Source organism: Scyliorhinus canicula, chromosome 5 (genome assembly GCF_902713615.1).
Source record: "Scyliorhinus canicula chromosome 5, sScyCan1.1, whole genome shotgun sequence".
Lineage (NCBI taxonomy): Eukaryota > Metazoa > Chordata > Chondrichthyes > Carcharhiniformes > Scyliorhinidae > Scyliorhinus > Scyliorhinus canicula.
The window spans coordinates 101,054,339-101,078,108 of NC_052150.1; the positions used below are offsets into that span (position 1 = coordinate 101,054,339).

At 48.2% G+C, this 23,770-nt stretch overlaps 1 protein-coding gene across 1 annotated transcript in view; it reads right to left on the reverse strand.

The window, feature by feature from the left end:
- The window catches only part of LOC119966162 (histone deacetylase 9-like), a 1,160,486-nt gene that overhangs the window by 215,492 nt on the left and 921,224 nt on the right, over positions 1-23,770 (reverse strand). The window contains exon 19 of the mRNA XM_038797463.1: positions 17,054-17,161. Within this exon, the coding sequence (XP_038653391.1) occupies positions 17,054-17,161 (108 nt within the window). The remainder of the gene's footprint in view (positions 1-17,053; positions 17,162-23,770) is intronic.

Consider the following 23,770-nt stretch of genomic DNA (forward strand, 5'->3'; position numbering starts at 1 on the left):
CCTAGGCGAAGTGTTCGGGTCTTTAAGGCCAGAAAACTAGATCCCAGCTAAGTTGGCACAGGTGCAGGGCACAGTTTAGTTATAGGGGCTGGGGCACAGACTTTATATACCTGTTCACATTAAAGACTTATTCTCACCGTTGAACACCGCATCTGTGCTCTGTCTGATGGGTGTGGGGCATTCAGTGATGGCCACTGTGGGTGAGGGGTGGTGGACAAGTGAGGCCCAGCGGGTGGGCCCTGCAGCCCCCCTCTCCCCCGACCGTCCCCATCATCCCATCCCCAGCTATTTGATAGGGCCATGTGATGGACTGGCGAGCTCGCATGCAGGGATCACCCAGGTGGGAGGTGCTATGCGGGCATCGTCAGACATTGTCTAATGATGTGGAGCATGGAGCTCATCGCAGAGCAGGCTGCCATCATCCTCCATCCCATAGACCAGACCCGCTGTCACTATCAACCCAGTGCTCCCAGCTCGTTGTGCTACAAGTATATATAATGGAGGAGGGTGTGCATGCGGGTGGTGCGGTGGTGTGGGAGGTGAGGGTGTCTGGTGTGTGGGAGATGAGGCTGCCTGGTGGCGAGGTGGTGTGGTATTGTGGCGTCCGTGCCCCTGCCGGGCAACCCCCCCCCCAACCAAAGTTTGTGAAACGTGTGTCCACTAATATGTCCCGTGCTTGCTGGCCCTGCCGATGGCGTAGTGCGGCTTCCCGTGCATAGCCAGTCCCATGTCCCGCCCAGTGTCCTCGTCACCCTCATCCTCCTCGTCTGGAGAGGCCTGCCCTTGCTCCTTATCCTCCTCCAGCACATCGCCCTTCTGCTGGGCCGTATTGTGGAGGACGTAGCAGACCACAACGATGTGGCCGACCCGCCATACTGCAGGGCCACCCCAAGCGCAGTCCAGGCACCTGAAGCACATCTTCAGCACCCCTAAATACCTCTCCACCACACCGCTGGTTGCACAATGGGCCTCATTGTGCCGGGTCTCCGTGTCGCTCTGTGGCCTCCGTCTCGGCATCATCAGCCACGACCGCAAAGGATAACCCCTGTCGTCCAGCAACCAGCCCAGCAGCCGGGTGGGTGAGGGGGCATCCCTCGAACAAGCCAGGGCACAGATTGGGCCAACATGAACGAGTCATCCACACTGCCAGGGTACCGGGCACAGATGTGCAGGATCCTCATCTGGTGGTCACAGACCACCTGAATGTTCATGGAGTGCGACCCTTTCCTGTTCTTGAACAGCGGCCTGTTATCCGCTGGTGGCCACAGGGTTACATGCACCCTATTCGATTACCCCTTGGACGCGGGGCATCCTGATGACGGTAGCGAACCCAGCTGCCCGGGCATCTGGTGGGCACAGTCCACAGGGAACTGGATGTAGTGGTCTGCAAGGGCATACAGGGCATCAATCATGGCACGGAAGCACCTGTGCACAGATGCCTGGGAGATGCCGGACAGGTACCCACTCGGCGACTGGAACGACCCCATGGCATAAAAGTTCAGGGCGACTGTCACCTTGACGGCCACCGGTTCTGACTGTCTCCCGGCTCACCCACAATCTCCTCCTGCTCGCCCGGTGGTGCCGGTACTCGCGGGGCCTCATCAGACGCCTCATTGGCACCACCACCTCCTCCTCCTCCTCATCGTCTTGTTCCTCCTCCTCCTCGGCCTGTCAGGCGGGTTGCCCTCCAGCCTGAGTGGCTGGCACCTGCCCCTCTACGGGCCACTCCTCTGCTGCAGCCTCCGCCTCCTCACTGAGCCGCCTGTGCTGACACTGCCACAGGGCTGCATACAGGACAGCGGCTCCGCCACAGTGGCCAACGTCTGCAGGGGGTGAGGGGAGAAGATGTCACCAAGGTACATGGACCCGTGCACAACCAGGTGCCATGAGTTACATGGTCGCCCCTGTTGGCACCGCGTGCCCCACCCACACATGCTCCCCACCCCCGCTCCTGGTGCCTGTCCCCGCTGCCAGGGCTACCATTGGATGGCACTGCCCTCACTGGGGCTGCCCTGGGAGTTCGGCAGTTGAGTGGGATGGCCGGGGAGGGGGGGCTGCACCCACCCATATGTCCACTCTGTGCCTGGGGTGGGTGGCCAGCAAGATGGCCGCCGTAATGGTGCTTCATGTGCAGGCATCGCCCTGTCATGTTCGGGGCCTGTCTCCTCCTTCCCCTCCTCTCCCCCGACCATGGCAGGTCCCCCCCCCTGCAGAAAGCACGGCCAGTGTCCTTTCTGGGAGCCCCCAGTCGCCCCATGCCAACCCCTATCTCCTGCTGCAGCCGCCTCAGCCAACACGCCGGCTTAACAAAATTTTATCGGTGGTTACAACCACACCGTCGGGAACTCGGCCCGTCTGTGCTGCAGAATCGCTGGGGCCCCGGAGAATCGGTCATCGGGGCACTTGAGGTGATTCTCCGGGCCGCACGGCGGGTGCTGTGATTCTGTTCAGTTGGGGGGTCTAGAAAATCGTAATTCGGCATCAAGCCGATTTCAGCGTCGGAGCCGATTCTCTGGCCGATCGCATTTCGCTATTTTGGTGCGATATCTTGGAGAATCCAGCCCATGACTTTCCCCTGTTGAAATGAAATGAAAATCGCTTATTGTCACGAGTAGGCTTCAATGAAGTTACTGTGAAAAGCCCCTAGTTGCCACATTCCGGCGCCTGTCCAGGGAGGCTGGTACGGGAATCTGTTAACATTCACTGGTCAGGTTTATGCTTGCAGAATGAACAATTCAGCAATTAGAGAGGGCATTCCTTTGTCCGTTCGTTTCACAGAAGTGTATCATTATTAACGGCCATGCAGCGTTAAACATGCTCTGTAAAAGGCTGAGCGCTTCCGGGGAAGGTGGGAGCCCTGACTTTCTTCCTGCCCTGGACTGAGGTTGTAACAAAAACATAAAAGCCGCCTGGTCAAACTGGCCGACCGCCAACTGTAAAAGCAGACGGGCAATGTAAAATTCCAGTCAACTGCTGTTTCATTAATTTAAGTTTGCTGAAGTGTGCCCGCAGACTGAAATATCTCGCGAGGATGAGTTGACATCAGGACAAGTGCCCAACCTCTTTTCATACAGCTTCTGGGTCGGGCATGCGCCCACCCAATAAATGTAAAGTTCTGGCCTCAGAGTAGATAGCTTATCTGGTCTAGATGCCTTGCATCTCAGTTTGCTAAGGGAGATGGTGATGGAAATTGTGGAAGGCTTGCCGTAACCTTCCCATCTTTCCTAGGTACCGGGAAGGTGCCAGAGGATTGGAAAATGGCAAATGTAATATCCGTGTTCAAGAATGGGTGTACCGACATTCATAGGGGAGAGTGCAGACTCGATGCACCGAATAGCCTCCTTCTCCACTGTAATTTCTATGATATGCCCGGCCCTCAGGCCACCTCAGTTGAGGAAGCTGAGGAGAAATTCAAAGAAGACCTTGTCACCGGATTCATATGCAACCTCCACCAGCTCAGAAACATACACCCCAGTGGGTCCTAGTTATAGAGTAGGCTTGGGGTCAGATTCCGGGGAACTCACAGACAAGTATCCACAGCAGTCGAAGGCAGTGACAGTTCAGGTCCCTGACACTTGGAGAACTGCTGGAGGTCAATTGAATTCGAGTCTGATAATGAGCCCAGAAAAGACCAGGTCACATATGCATGCAGGAGATGCAACAATAGGCGATGGAAAATCAGCTAGAGTTGTAAGACGCGGTCGATAGACAACAGAAAACAATGAAGGAGTCCGTCCACGTTCTGTTTAATATTGTGACTCCAACATTCGATTGTGTCAAGGTCTCTATGGGAAGAGTGGCGCCCACCTTGGAAACCTTGATCCAAGCAGATATTTGCAGATTTGAGCTCAGACATGCACTATCACTATAGGCATTGAAGGGATCCATCAGTGGCTAGGAAGAGAAGGGCGGGAACCTTCACCTCCCTCCATATGCCTCTTTTCCACATTGAGTCAGGCAGTGGCCCTTAAGCACCAACAGGAAAAAGGACCAGCTGCTTGAGACCCGGAGGAGCACAGCCTGTGATTCCTTCACCTCCAACTCTACAGGTCGAGGAGGGTGCACCTGCCCCACATGTACACCAGGGGCCTCCAGCTCTCAACCCTCTGGAGGACACCAAACAAAGCCATCAAAGACAACAGGGTGTGCCAGTCAGAAGGTTGCCGCATCCGCTGCTCTGGATGTTGGGATCCACCAAGACAACGTGGGTGTTAGAAAAATTCAGAAGCTCTGAAATCACTCTGGGTCACAGATGTTCAATTGCTGTGCACCTTTGTAAATAAATTTGCTGCTCGTGAGAATGGTGTCATCATTTGAAAGCATTGTGCAAGTGCATCTATGTGCCCTCCTATGCTCCCACTCGGTGTTCACCTCTCTTGGTGAACCTCAAATATGTGATGTATAGGTGACTCATGATAGTTACTCTACCCCTGTGTTAGAGATGTGTCAAACATTTTACTGAAGTGCCTGCAAAATTCTTTCATAAAGGTGGCCACTAGAGCATCAAATCTTTTGACGCAAAATTTGTGCTGTTGTGTTATTCTTACAAGAGTGCAGCAATGGAAGTACGCCATTAACCTTTCCAATGAATAGAACCCAGTGAATCATGAGTATTGAAGTTGCAAGGCTGAATGCTCAAATTGCTCTCGATGTCATTGGTTCCAGAGAACATTTTGTCCACTGGCATGGCAGTAAGGGATAGAAGGAATATGGCTGCGTTGCGCTGCCTTCACATTGTGCTTCTTTGAGGTCATCCTCATGTGGAAGCTGACTCCCTTCTCCCAATTCTGATTCCAGACCTTCCAGCATCTGAGGGGCTCTCAGTCTCTTCAATGTTTCCTTCTGGCAAGGATTAGGTTATGAAGGGCACACAAGACCAAGATAATACAGACACCCTCTGTGGGCACAGGCCCACCTGAGCAGTCCAAGCACTGAAAGTGCATTTTCAGGATGCCAATGATCTGCCCAGTGATGGGCCTTATATGCCTTGCTGTACCTCTTCTCCGAATGACTCAGAGGATGCCACACTGATGCCATGAGCCACCGTTTGAGTGGGTGCACCTTATACCCAAATAGCCAGTCCTGCAGAGGCCCTTCAAATATCTGAGGCACAAGGGATCAACTCAGGATGTATGAACCTCGGCAACGTTCAGGGTACCGGGCACAACAGTGCATATTGTGCTTCAGAAGATGGAGTGGAATCTTTTCTTGTTAATGAACATCGGGCTACTGCCATGGAGCTCTCAATGCCACATGTGTGCAATCGATTGTACCCTGTACTCTAGGGAGCCTGAGATAGTTCACAAATAGCGAGGAGGATTGCCTTTGATTACAAGAGGATATAGACGGGCTGGACAGATGGGCTGATCAGCGGCAAATGGAATTCAATCCAGATAAGTGTGAAGTGATGCACTTGGGCAAGACAAGGGAATATGTGATAAACGGCAGGACACTGGGAAGCACCAAACTCAGAGGAACTTTGGTGTGCATGTGCAGTGGTCCCTTATGGTACAGAGCAGGTGGATACAGAGGTTAAGGAGGCACATGGTTCACTTGCCTTTATTAGCTGAGGCATAGAGTTTAAGAGCAGGGTGGCAGGGTGATTATGCTGGAACTGTGTAAAACATTGGTTAGACCACAGCTAGAGTATTCCATGCAGTTCCAAAATCCACATTATAGGAGAGATGTGATAGCACTGGAAAGGGTCCAAGATGTTGCCTGGGCTGGAGAGTTTTAGTTATGAAGAGAAATTGGATAGACTTAGATTATTTTCCTTGGAGCAGAGGAGACTGAGAAGGGGACATGATTGAGATGTATAAAATTATAAGGGGCAGAGATAGAGTAGACAGGAAGGTATTTTTCCCCAGCTGTGATCTACCACCTCTCTTGACAATCATAAACGGGTGTTGGATTGTCTGTCGCTCATCCCCAGATAGGAACGTCTTCTTCAGTAGACCCTTGGTCGCTCGACTGGCCTCACCAGTTAGAATCTAACCTTCTGATCTTCAGGTTGTTGCTGGGGCTCTCCTGGCCCAGAGACCTCAGACTGGACCTCTTCCCGAAGCTGGACTAGGTGGTACCGGACTCTTTTCCCATTCCCACAGTCGGACCAATGCCGTCAAGAGGACAGCATTGACCAAAAACTCCTTTATTTAATCGTCTTACTCCATGGGGGATGATAGATTCAGGAGATTAATGAACACTGGTCAAATATAGTCGATTCGCACTCGCAAGCAGACAGACAATGCCCAATGCTGCGTCTGCTTGAATAGCTTCTCACTGATACAGCCTTACAGTTGAGGTGCGCACACAAATATAGATGTGCCCACGATGCCAACCCCGACACTTTACTTCTCAATCCCACAGAACCTGTGAAAGCATTGGACACATTCTGAAATATGTGACCCTAACATAAGAACTCCTGCAATCTATTATCATTTTTGCTGATCAACCTTAATTTGGACTTCAGCAATGATTGGATTCCCTTTAGCCAGTGATCCATACCAATTGATAAAGAGCATTTCAGGGTTTCACTGATGATCTGGCAGATATGTAGCAAATGCGATTCCTATATGCTTGCGGTCATTTGAAGTCTCATGAAAGTCGCCATAGACCCTGAGGACCATAGGCTGCTCTCCCCTTTTAAGAGAGAGTTGACTGGTGGTAATTTAACCTGATGGTCACCATACCTCAGGTGAGGGACAAGGTTGAGAAGGAGGGGCCTCCCATGATCAACCTCAGCCAGTACGGGAATTGAGCCCACTCTGTTGGTGTCGCTCCACATCACGAACCAGCCGTATAGCTAACTGAGCTAATGAATTCCCATTTACCTCTTTGTTGAAATTCAAATGGAGCGGCTGCATTGTCAAGTCAATAATTCATACAGTCCCCCATTGAAAAACAAAAAAGGCAATGGCTCCAATGGAACCTTCTCAAAGAAATCTTCCTCTTTTCTATCAACTCTGACTTTATTCCAATGTCTTGAGTTGAAGCAGGTTGAGGCTGCCATTTGAAATGGGCCCCTGAGTGCAGCCCTGAGCTCCTCTCACTCTGACTCCTCCCATTCAGATCCTTTTCCACTTTCAATTTGTTATTGCACCACAGCTTGGTGTTGGCAAGAAGATAGTGCTGAAATTTTATATCAAAACCAGCTTTGACTCTCCCTCGTGTCCCGCCAATCTTCCTGGAACTCCACATTGTGCAGGTGGAGATCCCTCCCATTATTCTCCAGCCTTCCCCCGTAATCCTGGATCCCATACCAAAGGTTGTGAATGTACCAACTCTCCCACCTGAACCCACAACTGTTGATGTGCCCATGCCCACAGTGAACCTCACTCCTCCCCATCTCAAGGCTGCGAGCCCAGACACATGTTGAGGAGACTTCCCCCAAAATAGGTCTGAACACCCTCTCTTGCTTTCTCCCTTTGCAGATTGTAGAGGCCTCCCCTAACCCTGACCATTCCATCTGCAGCCCAGTAATAAGGCAGACAAGACTATGGCCAGGGACAATAAGACCATGACCACACTCTGAACAGTAAGCTGTGCCTTATCCCAGTTGAGCACACAGGCCTTGTCTCTTCCTGGAGCAGGACTACGTGACCCACAAAGCCCCAGCACTGCCTTTAATGACTAGTTTCCCCCAGACCAGGGGACATGATTGTCTTTCAAACAGCTCTCACATTCCTTCTCTACTGCTGACAACACCATGGCCCTTCCCCCACCCCCATGAGTCTCTTTGCAACCCATCCCCCAGGTGCAAGCCTTTCCCCTTCCATCTCCATCAGTCTTTGTGAAAGCCATTCATCTTGTGCCACACGAATACAGATCCCTCATATTCTGAAGTCTTTGTGCCAGGCACGTTGAGGCTCACTGAGGGCACAGTGTGGAGGGTGGAGGGAGCAGAGGGGTGGTGACGGCACCACTGTGAGAATGGGGACCTGTACTGAACAGTAAACACCCTTGTGCACAACCAGTAGGAAGCCTCTGTCACTTTCTTCCGCAATGCATCACCGCATGCAGGTGATGGGTGTGATCGAGCACTCAGCAGACAGGCAGGGGGCAGAATCTGACATAGACTAAGGAGATTGAGATTGAGACTGGCGCTCAGCTCTCTGCGGCTTATCATCAACCCCCTGCCCTTGACAGTGACCCGCTGATACGGCCGACACAGTCCCAGCACCCTGGAGTGATGTGACACAGATGCTGGGAGGGTGGGAAATAGGTTGGGGGTGGGAAAGGGTTGTGATAACGGACCAGGTCATGTCCCAGATGAAGCGGGCGAGTATGAGGATCTTCCTGGCCCTCCAGGCTTGCTAGACCATTACCGCTGCTATCTATTCTGTAGCCTCCGGCTGGGCCTAAGGTTCCTTCCCGGCCTCGCCCTCCAGCCGCTGCTTGTCCGGCGCCTCCTCATCATCCTCCTCCTCCTCCTCTTCCTCGGTGGTGGCCACACATTCCTCGTCACCAACCTCTAGCTTGTTGCCCCGCTGCTGTGTCAAATTGTGGAGGACACAGCAGACCACAACAAAACGGGTGACCCACCAGGCGGTGTACTGCAGGGCACCACCGGAGCTGTCTAAGCATTTGAACACATCTGTAAGAGTCCGATGCATCACTCAGTGACAGCATGGGTGGCCACATGAGCCTCCTTATACTGGGCCTCCATCCTGGCATCATTAGCCAGGTCCTCAGCGGGTACCCCTTATCCCCCAAGAGCCAGCAGCCCATCCTGGGGTGGTCCTCAAAGGGGGAAGGGATGACCGACTGTCCAGTGATGTAGCTGTTGCGCACATTCCCTGGGAAGCATGCACACACGTGCATGATCTTCATCTGGTGGTCGCACACAAGCTGTATGTTGAGGGACTAGAACCCCTTTCTCTTAACATAGGGCACCTCAAAGTAGTCCGGTGAGCGCAGGACAACATGCGTGGTATCTATGACACTCTGAACCTGGGGCATCCCGGTGATGGCGGAAAATCCTGCTGCCCGTGCATCTTGCTGAACCTGGTCCAGGTCAAAGACGATGTAGTCTTCCGCCTAGGCTTACAGGGCATTCGTGACCTGCCAGATGCTCCTGTGGGCATTGGCCTTTGAGATGCCACACAGGTTCCCGCTCGAGCCCTGGAATGATTGCGTGGCGTAAAAGTTCAGGGCTGCAGTGACCTTGACGGCCACCGGGAGCGGGTGTCCTCCTCTTCCAGGTGGTGCCAAGTCTGCGGGGATAAGGCACAGGCATCGCACCGTCTTCTTGCTGAGGCGGGGCCTCCTGCGGCACACTCTGTCCATCATTTGTTCAAATGACTCGCGGCACCTGTACACTCTGGGCCTTGTCGGTGAGTAAAGATGGCTGCTCACTCCTGAGCTCCCCACAGAAGCCGGTCCACCAGGTTCATATTTTTCAAAAGGAGTACTAATCGGCACCAGCATGAGCACTTGCTGGGGAGGCCGCTGATTGACGGGAGGCTGTAGGATAATGGGTGATTCTCGTTAATTGTACGGAAATGGTGCTTAAGTGGTGATAATTGATTTCTCGCCACACTACGACGAAATCCAGATTTCTCCTGACAGGAACAAAGAACAAAGTACAATACAGCACAGGAACAGGCCCTTCTGCCCTGCAAGCCTGTGCCGACCATGGTACCTGCCTAAACTAAAACCGCCTGTACTTACAGAGTCTGTATCCTTCCACTCCCACCCTATTCATATATTTCTCTGGATGTCTCATAAATGCCACTATCATATCTGCTCCCACCACCTCCTCAGGCAGCGCATTCCATATATTTACCAATTTACCACCCTCTGTGTAAACATTTTGTGGGCCGGTTGCATTACAAACAGTTTGGCACATGGCGCGGATCTTGTTTTAGCCTCTCCCGCTATTTACCGGCCTTGTTTCGTTTGAGCGAATGCATGCATAACGAGGCCAGAAGATCGCGCCCTACATGTAAAGCAGTCCATGTGAGCTTGAAAAAGATTTTGGCTAACAGATATACTGGGAGGCTGTCATTCAAACAGCCTCCCCTGAATGTGGTGCAAATTGTCATTAGCTCTTGGGACTTCTCCACCCACGAAGGTGAGTTGTGTCAGGAATGCACCACGGACTAAATGTGTCTTTGTTTTTTATTCAATTTATTGTTCAGCAACTCCAAAAGCTGCCCATTATAATGGCAACCTTCTCTTGCCCGGTTTTTATGATTTTGTTTTGATTGACGCTCCCTCGCTGACTATTGATCCAGCTCACACTCTGATCACTCACCTTTCCTGACTGAGCTAACCCACTGGTGCTGGTCCTCTTAATGCATTGTCCCACTCACGAATTGACAGGCTATGTGCAGCAATCTCACCACAAGGAATCTATCTGCTTATTAACTCTTCATTTCAGTGCTAACTTGGTGCTGTGTCTTTAAAGCTTTGCAGGTAGCACGCTGTGTTTTTAGCTTTCTCCACTGCTGCGACTTTATTTTGGACTGACCAAAATGTAGAAGATCATCTTGTTCCATGTACCATGATCTGGCATCGTTCACCAATTTGTACCTCTACTTAATCTGACTACTACTGTCATGAGAATGTCGCTTTAAGAAATGTTTGGCTGCTCATTTTACTGCAGTGATGTCAGAGTGTGGGTGGAGCTGAGCTCTGGTTCTGCTTTATAGTTTCACTTTGAGAAAAGCTTGGGTGTGTCTGTGTCTTTTTGGTTTCGTTTTGCAGTGTGTTGCAGCTGAAGTCAGACAAAGCAGCTGTACTGTTAATTTCTGCCATGAAGGACTATCTCTTAATCATTTGGTGAATTCAGAATTGTAAAAGGTCTCAGTATTGAATGTAAACCTAATGTGCTCCTGTTTGAAGGTTTATTGAGTCTTTTGGATGTTAAAAGGCAGTTTATAGGGTTACTTAGTGTTGTAGTCTTTGGGGGGCATATTTGATTTACTGGTTGCTAATATGTTCACTGTTTGTTTTAGAAAGGTTAACTTGAGTTCATAGAATAAACATTGTTTCTTTTAAAAAAATACTTTTCCATTTCTGCAGTACCACACCTGGGCTGTGTGCTCCCCCATACCACAATCTATTAAAAGTTGTCGGTCAGGTGAACTCCATGACACACTTTGGGGTTCTCTAAACCTTGACCCATAACACTACAAGTGTACAATCTGACAAGTGCTGATCACCATCTCGTGTTATTATCATGATATAATATTGTGGGCTCATTTACTGTACAAGACAAAAGGCATGAATTGGGCATTAGGAATTGGGTGATCACATTGTGGTTTCATTTATTGAGACTAAGCACATGAGAGCAGTTATACTTAGTTATAAAGCTTGAAGACATCAGAGCTGTGTATGTGCTCTGCTCAAAGCAAAAGTGAAAGTAAGACTGGGCCACATGACACGTTTCCCTTCTAGTGATATCATGCTGCTTTCTCTTAAAGGCATATTACAACACTACTGCTGGTGGCACCGTCGTTACTGGAAATGTGCTGGCCCTGATTGGCTGCCTGTTCTCTGAGGCGGGATTTCAGCGAGACTCTAAACTTTAAGTCCCTTCTCTGTCCACAGATTCTGTCAGACCTGCTGCCATTGTCCAGTATGTTTTGTTTCTGTTCCTTATCCAGAGGGGCAGAAGTTCTGCCTCCAGCCTGTGAATGACCATTAAATGATTGCTGGCAGCTGGTGCTGTTCTCCATTGATATTTTAGTTCAGTACGATGGGGAGGGGGGTATGAATCTATGCCAGCACATTGAGAGATTATTTAGAAAACATATGGAACTTTGGGCTTCATAAATAGAGATATTGGATTGGATTTCTGCTTCCATGGTAGGTAGGTAGCTGGAAGTGGGAAATTTATTTTATTCATTATTTTCAGTCCTGGGAGGCTGATGTGGGATGGAATCAGGCCTGCTGCCCCAGAGCACAGATTGGAGTCTGCCACTGGGACAGCTGGGTTTCAAGGTGGGCTGATTAAATGACTCACTTAGGCACTCTGGGACTTTCTCCTAGTTGTTTTGATTCATCTTTGGTCCTCCAGCACTCACTGCTTACATCGCCTTCCCCATTCCCCATGGCTGTTGCATGCCAACACAAAGCCAACTCATGCCCCCACCCACCTCTACGGCCCTATATACACCCATGTCAACTTATATTCCTCATCTACTCACCATGGCCTTTCATAGAGATCACAGAAAAAAGTAACTTACTAACTTCATCAGGGGCGGAATTCTCCGACCCCCTGCAGGGTCGGGGAATCGCCCGGGGCCAGCGTAAATCCTGCCCCCACCGTGGCCGGAATTCTCCGCCACCAGGGAATCGGCGGGGTCGGGAATCGCGCCCCGCCGGTCGGCGGGCCCCCCGCGGCGATTCTCTGGCCAGGATGGGCTGAAGTCCAGCCGCTGTCAGGCCTCTCCCGCCGACTTGGTTTAAACCACCTCTGGTGCCAGTGGGAGCAGGCGGCGCGAGCGGGCCCCGGGGTCCTGGGGGGGGGGGGCGTGGGGCGATCGGACCCCGGGGGGTGCCCCCACAGTGGCCTGGCCCGCGATCGGGGCCCACCGATCGGCGGGCAGGCCTGTGCTGTGGGGGCACCCTTTTTCTTCCACCGCCGCCACGGCCTCCACCATGGCGGAGGTGGAAGAGACCCCCTCCACCGCACATGCGCCGGTGGTGACGTCAGCGGCCGCTAACGCTCCGGCGCATGCGCGGACGCACGCCGACCGTCGAAGGCCTTTCGGCCAGCCCTGATGCCGGTAGGCGTGGTGCCAAAAGCCGTTGGCGCCTGTCGGTGGAGAGGGAGCCACTCCGGCGTGGGACTAGCCCTTAAAGGTGCGGAGAATTCCGCACCTTTGGGGAGGCCCGATGCCGGAGTGGTGATTGCCACTCAAGTACGCCGGGACCCCCCGCCCCGCCGGGTTATTGATCAAGCAAGGCCAACACTGCTCGCCTATCATGTAAACAGAGTTAATCCTTTTAAAACTCTGGGCTCTCAGCTAAGGATACATAATGAGGCTTGGCTGAGATCCATAAGGCGGACCCCCATGGCAATGGGAGTGAGCGGGGGGTATAAGTTGGCACTGAGTTTGAATGGAAGGGGCATATTACCTTTCAAAATGCTCCAAATCCTAACTGTGCTTCATGACTCCTCTGAAATGCTGTGAACCAGTAATTGTCCAGAAGCTAGCCAACTCTACAAAAATTACAGAGAGAGGAGGTAGGGGATGCTTATCCTTGCAATGGAACCAGTCAGGTTGGGAAAGCAGACTTACTACCTCCAGCATTATTCCGCATGAGGGAAATTGGAGGGCTGGGAATGGAGACTTAAAGCCCAGACTCGGATCACGTCTGCCATTTTTAAATTACTCCTGATTAAAATATGATCGACTGAGTAGAAAAATAGGGACACTATGCTGAACCTTTATAAAGCTCTAGCAATGTCACAACTAGAACATTACATCCAGTTCCGGTCACCACACTTTAGAATGGATGTGAAGATCCTTGAGAAGGTGCAGTGAAGACTTGAAATAGTTCCATTGATATAGCTACATGGTTATGCTGGAGAAGGTGGGAATGTTTTACTTGGAGCGAAGCAAATTGAAGCAAGATTTGTCGGCGGTCTACAAGATTATGGCAGCTGGTTCAGATATGGTAGATAAAGGCAAGAGGCAGGGGAGGGGTTCTCCATTGCTCGACGCCGATATCCTAATTATTTGGGAGACTATGGGCTGGATTCTCCATTTCAGTAGCTAAGTGCTGACGCCAGTGGAGCATGTGTGGTCTTTTACAACCAAAAAATCTGCGTGAAACCCTCACCGATTCCAGGACCGGTGGGGGCTAGCAGCGGTGCCAGATAAAACTCCCAGCTCCCATGCCAAAAACGGCTGGAGAATGGCTGGGTCCCTGGCCACACACACGCACGGCTGAAAACCTGAAACGGTTGCGCCATACAACATGGTGCCGGCCGTGCGTGGACCTGACCTGCCATCCGCCACCCCGCAGTCCAATTACCCCACAGACACCACCAGATACCCCATAATTAGAGAGACCCCCAGCAGGGACCCCCCAATGAGAGAGACCCCCAACAAAGACTCATCCAATTAGAAAGACCCCAAGCAGATATCTCCTAATAGTGAGACGCCCATCAGAGATTCCCCATTAGTGAATGAAACAATGCAGACAGCAGATCTGAGGAAGTTTAAACCCAGCTGACTGGTTTTCTCTTTCCAGGAATTGACAGGTACTGCTTCCTGTGTGTGAGCCAGCAGGTGTATTGCACAGATGAGTTTTAAAGCAATGATTTTTTTTGACTGCCTCTGTCTAGACTGTTCTCTAGTTTCCAGGAAGGGATCATTCTTTTGGCAGGTCTCTGGTGGGGGTCCTTTTGATTAGGGGTCTCTGGTGGGAATCTCTCTAATGAGGGGTCTCTGATGGGGGTCACTCTAATTAGGGTGTCTCTGGTGAGGGGGCAGAATGCCTGGTGGGGGTGGGATTGGGCAGTTCTTGCATTGTGGGTGGGTGGGAGGGTGGCTCTCCAACGGACATTGGGGGTAGCTCCCTTAAAGAGTTATGACCTTGCCTCACTGTGAGATCCACTGCGTCAGGGCCACGTGTGTCAAGACCTGCACCAATTCTCGCCCACATGATTCCCGGCCAAGCAGACCGGAGATTCACACAGGCCAGGAGAATATGGGGCCCGGCCCACTAATAGGATGCAAATGGGTTATTAAGGCCGATTTGCACCCTCTCACTGGCACGGGATGTGAATCTCCATCCTGACACCAGCAGGGGACCAGTGCATCGGAACAGCCAGCGTCAATCCCGTTTTTTGTCCTACCCTGGATTCTCACATTTGAAAGTCTGCGACTGACGGCAGGCAATTCAGCCCAAAGATGTTCCCATTAGCTGATGATGCATGGATTAGAGCACACATATTTAAGGTTTAGGGAAAGAGTTGCAGGGGGCAAGTGAGGAACAACTTTTTAAGCAGTGAGTGGTAATGACCCTTGGCCTTCTCACCTATGATTTTGCTGGAATGATTCAAATTTGATGGGTACTTGAGGGACATTAACTTGCGTAGCTATGGGGAATGGGACTGAATGGATTTCTCTCCACAGAACTGGTACGAACTTGATGGACCGAATTGCTTCTTTTTGTACTGTAATGACTCTATAACCTGTGACAATAAGAGTTAGCTCAAGAAGTTTTGCAACTGTGATTTGTAGGTTACGTAGCCTGTTCCGAGGAAATGGTTCCAAAATAAAGGGCAGAATTTTATTTCAAAATGTTTTCTCAGGGGGAAAAGCAGATGCAACCCGCCAGCTGCCTTTTCCCGCCAAATGTTCAATCAGTTTGAAAAATAAATAAGTGGTGGGACCGACAACATCCTGCAGAGCCCACCCTGCCAGCCATCTCGGTCCATGACAAGTCGGTCAGCCATTTTTAATGGGTGCCCCAACTGGAATTTATTTTTAAACAGGGTCCCCCATGGACGTCGGACTCCCTCTCCCGCCAAGGAAACTCACCACCCCAAACCGTCCCAATGGAAGTCCCCTGACATTGCACTCCGGTACTGCCCCCAACACTGTTGGAGTGGACAGGGGGTAGGGGTGGCCGGTGGGGGGAAATGCCAACGGGAAATCCCGTCAGTGTAATAGCCATTTAGGGACTCCTGTTGGATTCCTGCCCCCAGCAGTTTTCCCGCCCACCAAACATGGAGGCAGAACAACCCCACTCTCCGCCAAGTGTGTTTTAATTTAACTGGGATAGAGGGCTGGACTGGCAAGAACTATTTTTAAATTTAAGCAGTAGGCAAGGGAGGGTGCAATGGGATGAATTATGAAATTAGAGAGCAATTACAATGTGGCGTTCCCAGAACAGGAAAGAGCACACCTGAAAAAATTGCCAGTGATTTATTGCACAGTGGAACGAAAGTTTTATTATGAGTTGAAGCAGGGGTTACTATGGAATTGTTTAAACATTTAGCAGGCAGTTTGTTTTAATTTATGGGATATGAAGGGGTGGGGATGTAACAGATGACATATAAAAAGGCAGGAATTTTTAAAGTTTTCAACCCATTTTCACATGTCAACTCTCATTTTTGTAGGTTTGCGATAGTGTTAAATGTACTCCCCAGCCTGAAACAACTCTCTGCAATATTCATTATAAAAAGAGAAAATATCCATTTATTTCCTGCTCATAACCTGGGACCTTACTGTCAAAATATAGCCTCACAGAGTATATACTTCCAGCCAAAACTGACCAACTTATCACACATTTATTCAACTAAATAAATCCACAGTATAAGAACACTGTCTGTGTGAAGGATTTTAATTTTGAGGCAGTGCACTGTTTAATGCTCTACCTATTTTTAAAATGTTTTGCTTTGGATTGTAATAAACTGTAAAAGAACTTGGTTCAAAAAGCAGAAACAAATTCTATCCCATTCTGACTAACCTTGGGCTGGGCCAAGGTAGTATAAATTAAAAAAAATTTTTTTTTAAAGAGTACACAATTCATTTTTTCCAATTAAGGGGCAATTTAACATGGCCAATCCACCTACTCTGCACATCTTTGGGTTGTGGGGGCAGAACCCACGCAAACACGGGGAGAATGTGCAAACTCCACATGGACAGTGATCCAGAGCCGGGATCGAACCTGGGACCTCGGTGCCGTGAGGCAACAGTGCTAACCACTGTGCCACCGTGCTGTCTTTAAGGCCGTATAAATTTAAAACTTTTCACCAAGCTCAGGTTTACCACAGGCTCATTATACAGGGAATATTTATGTTCTTGTATTATTTATTTTCCTGTGAACATTTATTTTCAGGAAATAAAGCTTATCAGACACTGGTACAAAGAAAAGTGAAGTGAAAAGAACAGAAGGAGGACAATAATGTGATGATACAAGTGATCTACTTCACAGCGCATTACAATCATGTGGGCAGTTATCCTTCAGATCAGCAGTTTCTCAGTCAACCAATTATTTCCTAATGAGCAGGCCTTATTATTTAAGTTAATTTTCTCGGTCTCTTGTTTCCTCAATAATTCCCACACACAACGTTGCTGGACCTCACCTTTAGCTCTCCAGAGGCCACTTTGGAAGCCATCTCAATGACACAGCCAACGGCCATGCGTGCAGCACTGGACGAGTGCATCTCATTCCAAATGGTGTCACTGTCCACCTGAGCAAACAGACAGCAAAGAGAAACAAATCTGTGAGGGAGGGCTGGCAGGATGACAGCCAATGTACAATAACATTAGTCTTCCTTCTTGGCCAGCTGAACGGACCTTCTGGACACGGATTGCTTATGCTTTTTTATACACAGCCATGTCCAATGGAAATACATTCCTGTCATGCCTCACTGCCATTCTGTGTTTAGACTTCATTACAAACAACATCACATGCATGGACCGGATCTGGCTTACTTTGCAAGACTATTATACACAGGCCACAGTAGTGGTTTGATATGAGCCAGGGGTCTGTGGTATGTGCATGACTCTGTTATACAAGTGCCAAAGAAATTGAAAAGAAAACCAAATGAATGTTTATCACATTAGATACTAACAGAAAGCATACTCAGCGATTTTAGAAGCATTCTTTAAATGTGTGATTTTATCTCCCTTTTTTAGTTACACAAAACATAACTTCCCATTTTGTGCTCTTATAGTTAAAGCACAAACATATTATTTTCTCAAGAAGTACCATTCAAAAATGAACAGAATAAGACAATCACTGATTATGTTAAACATATATTTTATTATTATGACTTGTAAGAGAGGGGTATTCAGCGGTAAAAATCCTTCAGTTTATTTATAGTCAATAAGAAATAATAGTAATGTATTTGACTTTTTGATGCCAAAGACTAATGGGTTTGGCTGACTGAGACAATTTATGAAGTATTTCAATTTTAGTCATAGAATCATAGAATCTCTACAGTGCAGAAGGAGGGCTCATTGAGTCTGCACGACCCATCGAAAGGGCACTTTACCGATGTCCACTCCGCCCTATCCCCATAACCCCATAACCTAATCCCATATCCCTGGGCACTAAGGGGCAATTTATCATGGCCAATCCACCTAACCTGCACATCTTTAGACTGGAGGAAAGAAGAGCAGCCGGAGGAGGCCCACGCAGACACGGGAAGAACGTACAAACTCGACACAGACAGGGATCAAAGGTTGTTATTGAACCCGGTTCCCTGGCGTTGTGAGACAGCAGTACTAACAACTGTGCCACCATATTATTAGGCTCCATGAATTTACAGAGAAAGAAAAAATATGTATACTCATCTGTGCTGCATGATGACAAGATTTCAGTATCACCTGAGTATTTTAGTTATGAACAGCAAATCAGAGATGGCCTCAGGGTGATATCTGAGTATTATTAAATGTCTCAGCTCAGTAATAGTTTGGAATCCTAGAATAGAAATTGGTCTCTGTTGCTCCCATTTTACATCTGTATCTACATTAGCCAGTGGCTGACAAAATATGACGTTGGCATGCAAGGATCAATTCATCACTGCAACACCTTGGGCAGGATTCTCTAACCACGGGGCCGGGCCAGAGAATCGGCGGGACCGGCGCGAATCACACCACGCCGCCCCGACGCTGGTCCGCCGATTCTCAGAGAGCGGAGAGCCGCCATCATTTGCGCCGGCGTGGCGCCAGCCGCTCTATGGGGCCCCCGCGGTGATTCTCGGTCAAGGATGGGCTGAGTGGCCACGCTAAAAAAGCTGAGTCCCACCGACGCTGTCCACACCTGCTCTTCGCCGGCAGGACTTTTGCCGTGGATGAATCTGGGAGCAGCCTGGTTGGGGGAGGAGGGGGGGGGGGGGGGGTCTAAACCCGGGCGGGAGGAGGGCGCCGCTGTGGCCTGGCCCGGACTGGGGCCTACCGTTCGGTGGGCCGGCCTCTCGGTCTGGGGGCCTCTTTTGTTCCGTGCCAACCCCTGTAACCCTATGCCATGTTGTGTCGGGGCCAGCGCGAAGAAGGGAGCCACCGTGCATGCACGGCAATCGCAATGGTCCCACTGCGCATGCACGCATTGGCGCCAGTGCCACTGCGCATGCGCGGACCCCGCGGCGCCCATCTGACACCGGGATCGCCAGCTGGAGCGGCGTGGGTCGCTCCAGTGCCGTGCTGGCCTCCTGTATGGGATCAGAATTTCTGCTCCTGAGACCATGTTGACGCTGTTGCGTTTCTCGACGACGTTTATGACGGAGTCATTACTTAGCCTCAGGATCAGAGAATCTCGCCCCTTATACCCCAATAATACCTGAAAAATACATCTAAAATTGATTGGAGCCTTTATCAGAGATCAGTTGCTGAAAACTGTCGTAAGTCCCCATTAAAGAAGAAACAACACCGTCCTATTAAGTTAATTTTATTTAAATGAGGGTGGGTGTGTTATATATAGGCATTTATTAAATTGTACACTGTTTGAGCACAACCAGGAAATGTGCTGTGTGCAAAACTTAACCCTTTCGTCAACATATGTCTTTAATTTACAGTCTCAACTGCATCTGATGATTGCACTGTTAACTTCACTTTTCATTTCAAGAGTCTTGTCGGTACACTTTGAAAAAACCACAAAACATTGTGACATATTTCTGCTTTCAATTGGTCTAGACTTGTAATTAAAAATATTTTGTCTAAATGGGTAGAAGTGCTGAGGTAACTGGGTGGGCATTGCCAGAGAATTTACTGTGTACTGAGTCTGCTTGTGGAAGAAAGATGCAACATTTTACAGTCAGAGGGCTTTTTCTTGATTCCTCAATGCTCTGGGCTGAATTTTCCCTGCCCTGTGAAGACATGATTGGAGGCAGGATTGTTAGGGACAAAGGGCGGTACCATGTCACTGATACACTCTTACATCTGGGGAAATTCCATGGTGGATGCCAACATCAGCTTCCCGTTCCACGCAGGCAGACAGACAATTAATATCCCATTTAGAGACTATTTTGCATAGGCAGTGGTATTTTCCCACAGTGGTCTCCCTGCCTTGGCTGCCGGCTTGTCCATCAATGCTCCTGCAGTGTGGTTTCCTGTCTATCCAGATGTCCCTACCAGCTTCAGGCCTATTTACTTCTTAACATCCTTGCAGGCAACTGAGGTGCCTCCATACTGAAAGGCCATCATGCTTGCCTTCCTGCCTCAGCTTTGTCCTCCTCTCCCAGTGAGGCTTCCAGGCACTGCAGGCCCACTGATTGGTCATCTCACATCCTCAATTGGGCTCCTACAGCTCATGGTGGCTGATTCCTAATTGATCGTCTTCAGGGAGATGACGACTGATGTCCTGCCACAGCTACTTCAACATTCCCGATCTGGAACTGAACCCAGCATTGAGATTGCAAATTAAATCAGGAAAAACAACTAATTTGGCTGGATGCTGGTTGCTGGGACAGGGTTGGATTGGAGAAGAGCAAGAGAAAAAAATGGCACCAATGTCATGTTTCACAACACCCTGCCTCTGGTCCTCAACCTACCAATTTTCATGAAGGCCAGAGAGAGGGGAGTGGATGATGAGAAGGTGAGATTGTCCATATCACTAATTGCATACATTTAGGTAATTCTAAAGCTCTTTAAGTTCTCATTTTCTAAGGTACCACGGTTTTCCTGGGGTTGGACAGCCATTAGGGGCTGTGTAAAACAGAACAACTCCAGCATATTAGGAACAGGGTTGGGCATTGTGGAGAATGAAATTTGATTGAAAAAGTGGAAATTTTGCAGAAAATCTAAACCGAAGAAATGAAGTTTTAAGAACATGAACATTTCACTTCTCAATCCCAGATTCCAGCTTTCCATTATCTTGGCCAATTTGAAGATTCAGAAGTTACATTTTTAAAAACATCATGCACAGCTGGTAGCCACAACAATGGTTGCCAGGTTGGACCAGAAGCGGCTCTCTTCCCCGGTGTCCCACCTCCATTCCTATGCTTCTGACCACTAACTGGTTGCCACTGCCAACCCCTCACCAATCAACAACTCGCCTGCACCAAAGTCGGTACTTTTGTCTGCTTCCCATCGAGTTCAGGACCGGAAAACAAACCCGCTTCCTGAATCCCATCTTCTCAGCCTCAAATTGTTGGAAATGGGAAATTAAATTTTCTTCTATTTTGGGTATCCAGTATCTGTATTAAGCACCTTCCTAACAGATAAAAAGGAAAAAAATAATTTTTTTGAAGTAATGCTGAAAAGACACATTTTATCGAAGCTTTTCATCTTGCACAAATCAGGACAATTGCAAGAATACCAATGTCAGAGGAAATAACAACTTTGTATTTTGTGAAGACATAGCTGATTGGTTGGCAAGTGGATTCTGATTGGTTAAGACATTACCACGGAGAACACACAAGCTAATGGTGACAGTTAACTGCCAAGCAGTGTTTGAAAATTTAAACCAGGCACCTTGACTCTGATTGGTCAAGATATTGCCCTGAGGCATGAAGCAGTGAATAGCTGTCAATTACGTTGACAAAAAGCTTCAACTAATTTTATTTTCAGCAATACTCAAGTTTCGCTATGCTGTCCAATAATATTCTTTAAGCACAATCTTAGAATAGCAATCCCCATTGCACCAGTAGCCTTCCATTCTTATACCATACATCCTTGTGGCCCTGCAGTGCGCGATTATCAATAATTAGTGTCAGCTTATAGATAGGTTTGTGCTGTGAGTTCACTGAGAATTGGGCTGAGACTACGCAAACGTATTTTACGTAGAAGTATTGCATCTGGCAGGAAGAAGCTTTCATCTTATCATTCTGGACTTGATTCAAACCCAGACCCCTGATGTGAAATTCAGTGTCCAAATACATTGCATCATTCTGTCCATATGTGAGTCATGTTCGACATTTAAATGGATATGTTTCAATATTATTGTGGAAGAATTTAGCAATAACGGGTATGCAAAGTCAAATGTGATCATTAAATTCACCATAAAATGTTTTCTCCCACATTGCAAGGCAGATGGTTCAGTAAAGAAGCAAGATTGGTTGTTGATTAATTTTAGAATTTTTTTTGAAATGCTCTCTGCAGGAAATTTCTTTGATGAGGTTAAGATGTGCTGTGTTTTAGTTTTTTTTAAAACTGTGTTTCAGAGTACTACACCCTCAGATGATTGGTCCCAATGGCCCCTTTACTTGCTCCTTGACAAGTCCAGGGACAAGCATACAGTGAATCCATTGCATCTATTCTTGCATAACATTTATTTCATAAAAGGAAATGGAATCAGCTATCAGAAAAGATTATAATGCAGAGCTGCAGCTTCCCTGTCCCATGACATACCGATTCTCAAAGTGATAGATGACTGGTATAGGGTGAGGGTGCAAGGTTCTATTACTTCGGTTAAATCGACTACATCTTTGTAACTTTTCCTTTTAATCTCTGTGATAAATTTACTACTAATAATTTAGAATTGGATCTAGTATCTTTCTGAGCCAAATGTTTCAGTAAGGGAATTACTGTCAGAATGCAACAGGAATGACTCAGTTCATGTTAAAATTAATTCTAATGATCCCGTCGTCACAGAGATCCAGTGTTATTTCTCCACCAATTTTACCATCCTGTAGCTTTTAGGTACAATTTCAGTGGATTGCCCCAATTCAGATGATACTAGTCAACTGGTATTCACTGGTGTGTGCTGGGTATTCTCCAGGGCATCAGGAACAAAATCATCTTATATAAAAACATATCCTGGTTGCAAACATCATATTCCCTCAGCCACCAGCTAATCTAGATATATTAACCCTAGCCAACCTAAGAGCCCATTTCTCATCCAGTGTCATGAACACGGCCCTTTTATACTTTTATGATCCTGTCAAAAAATAATATTTGCTGCCATTGGTGATGATTTGAATTGCCTACTCTGCGCTGTGCAAATGGAGAAAAAGGTCTGTTATCAATTTTGCTAAGCGTGCCTAGAGAATTGTGGATTGTTTCAGGTCCAAGTTATAGATGACAACAAACGCTGCAAAAGCTTTTGAAGCAGAGCAGCTGATGATAGTATGGTCGTAAAATCTGGCTTGTTCCTTTTTGCAGCACTATTTGCACCTATCAAGGAGATTAGAGGCTAAGATTATTGAAAAGAATTGATACTTTTATTGCCAAGATCAGCTAACATGCAAACTGTCGAATCAGTTGTATGCTGCTTTCTCTTTAGTTTAAATACATCGACACATCCGTGGAGGCTTTTATTCGATATTTATTTTGAAATAGAGGTCGCCAATAACAAGGAAATACCTGAAAATGTGGAACTATGAAACTGAAACGGAAAATGTTCAAAACATTCATTAGGTCCATCAGCGCCAGGTAACGATTCTCGCCCTGTCAATTCACTTTCCAAATTCTGAGAGACTCACTCATGTATTTCAAACATTCACTAGGTTTACTCACATGAACTCATAGAATAGTTACAGCACAGAGAGAGGCCATTGAATCCATCAGGTACAGACCATCCTCTACAAGGGAAATTCAGCCAGTCCCCTCCCTCTGCCATATTGTCACATGCCATAATCTTTATTTTTAAAGAATTGAGTCATTAATGGGTGTCTCTGTTGCAAAAATGTTCTGTCTTCTAGCCCTATTTTCAAAGACAGGCTTGGACAAATTGTTTTGCAGCTGCAGAGGCTTGCAAAGGTATTCGCCCCTTCAAATTATGCAATGGGCTCTGCTTCAGTATAGTTTGCAACCTCTAATCTAGAAATTAGGGCAGTTATATTTTTTGGCATCAATAATCACTCCACAAATATTCAGGCCAGCAACTAATAGGACTCAAAACCACAGGCATTGGCATG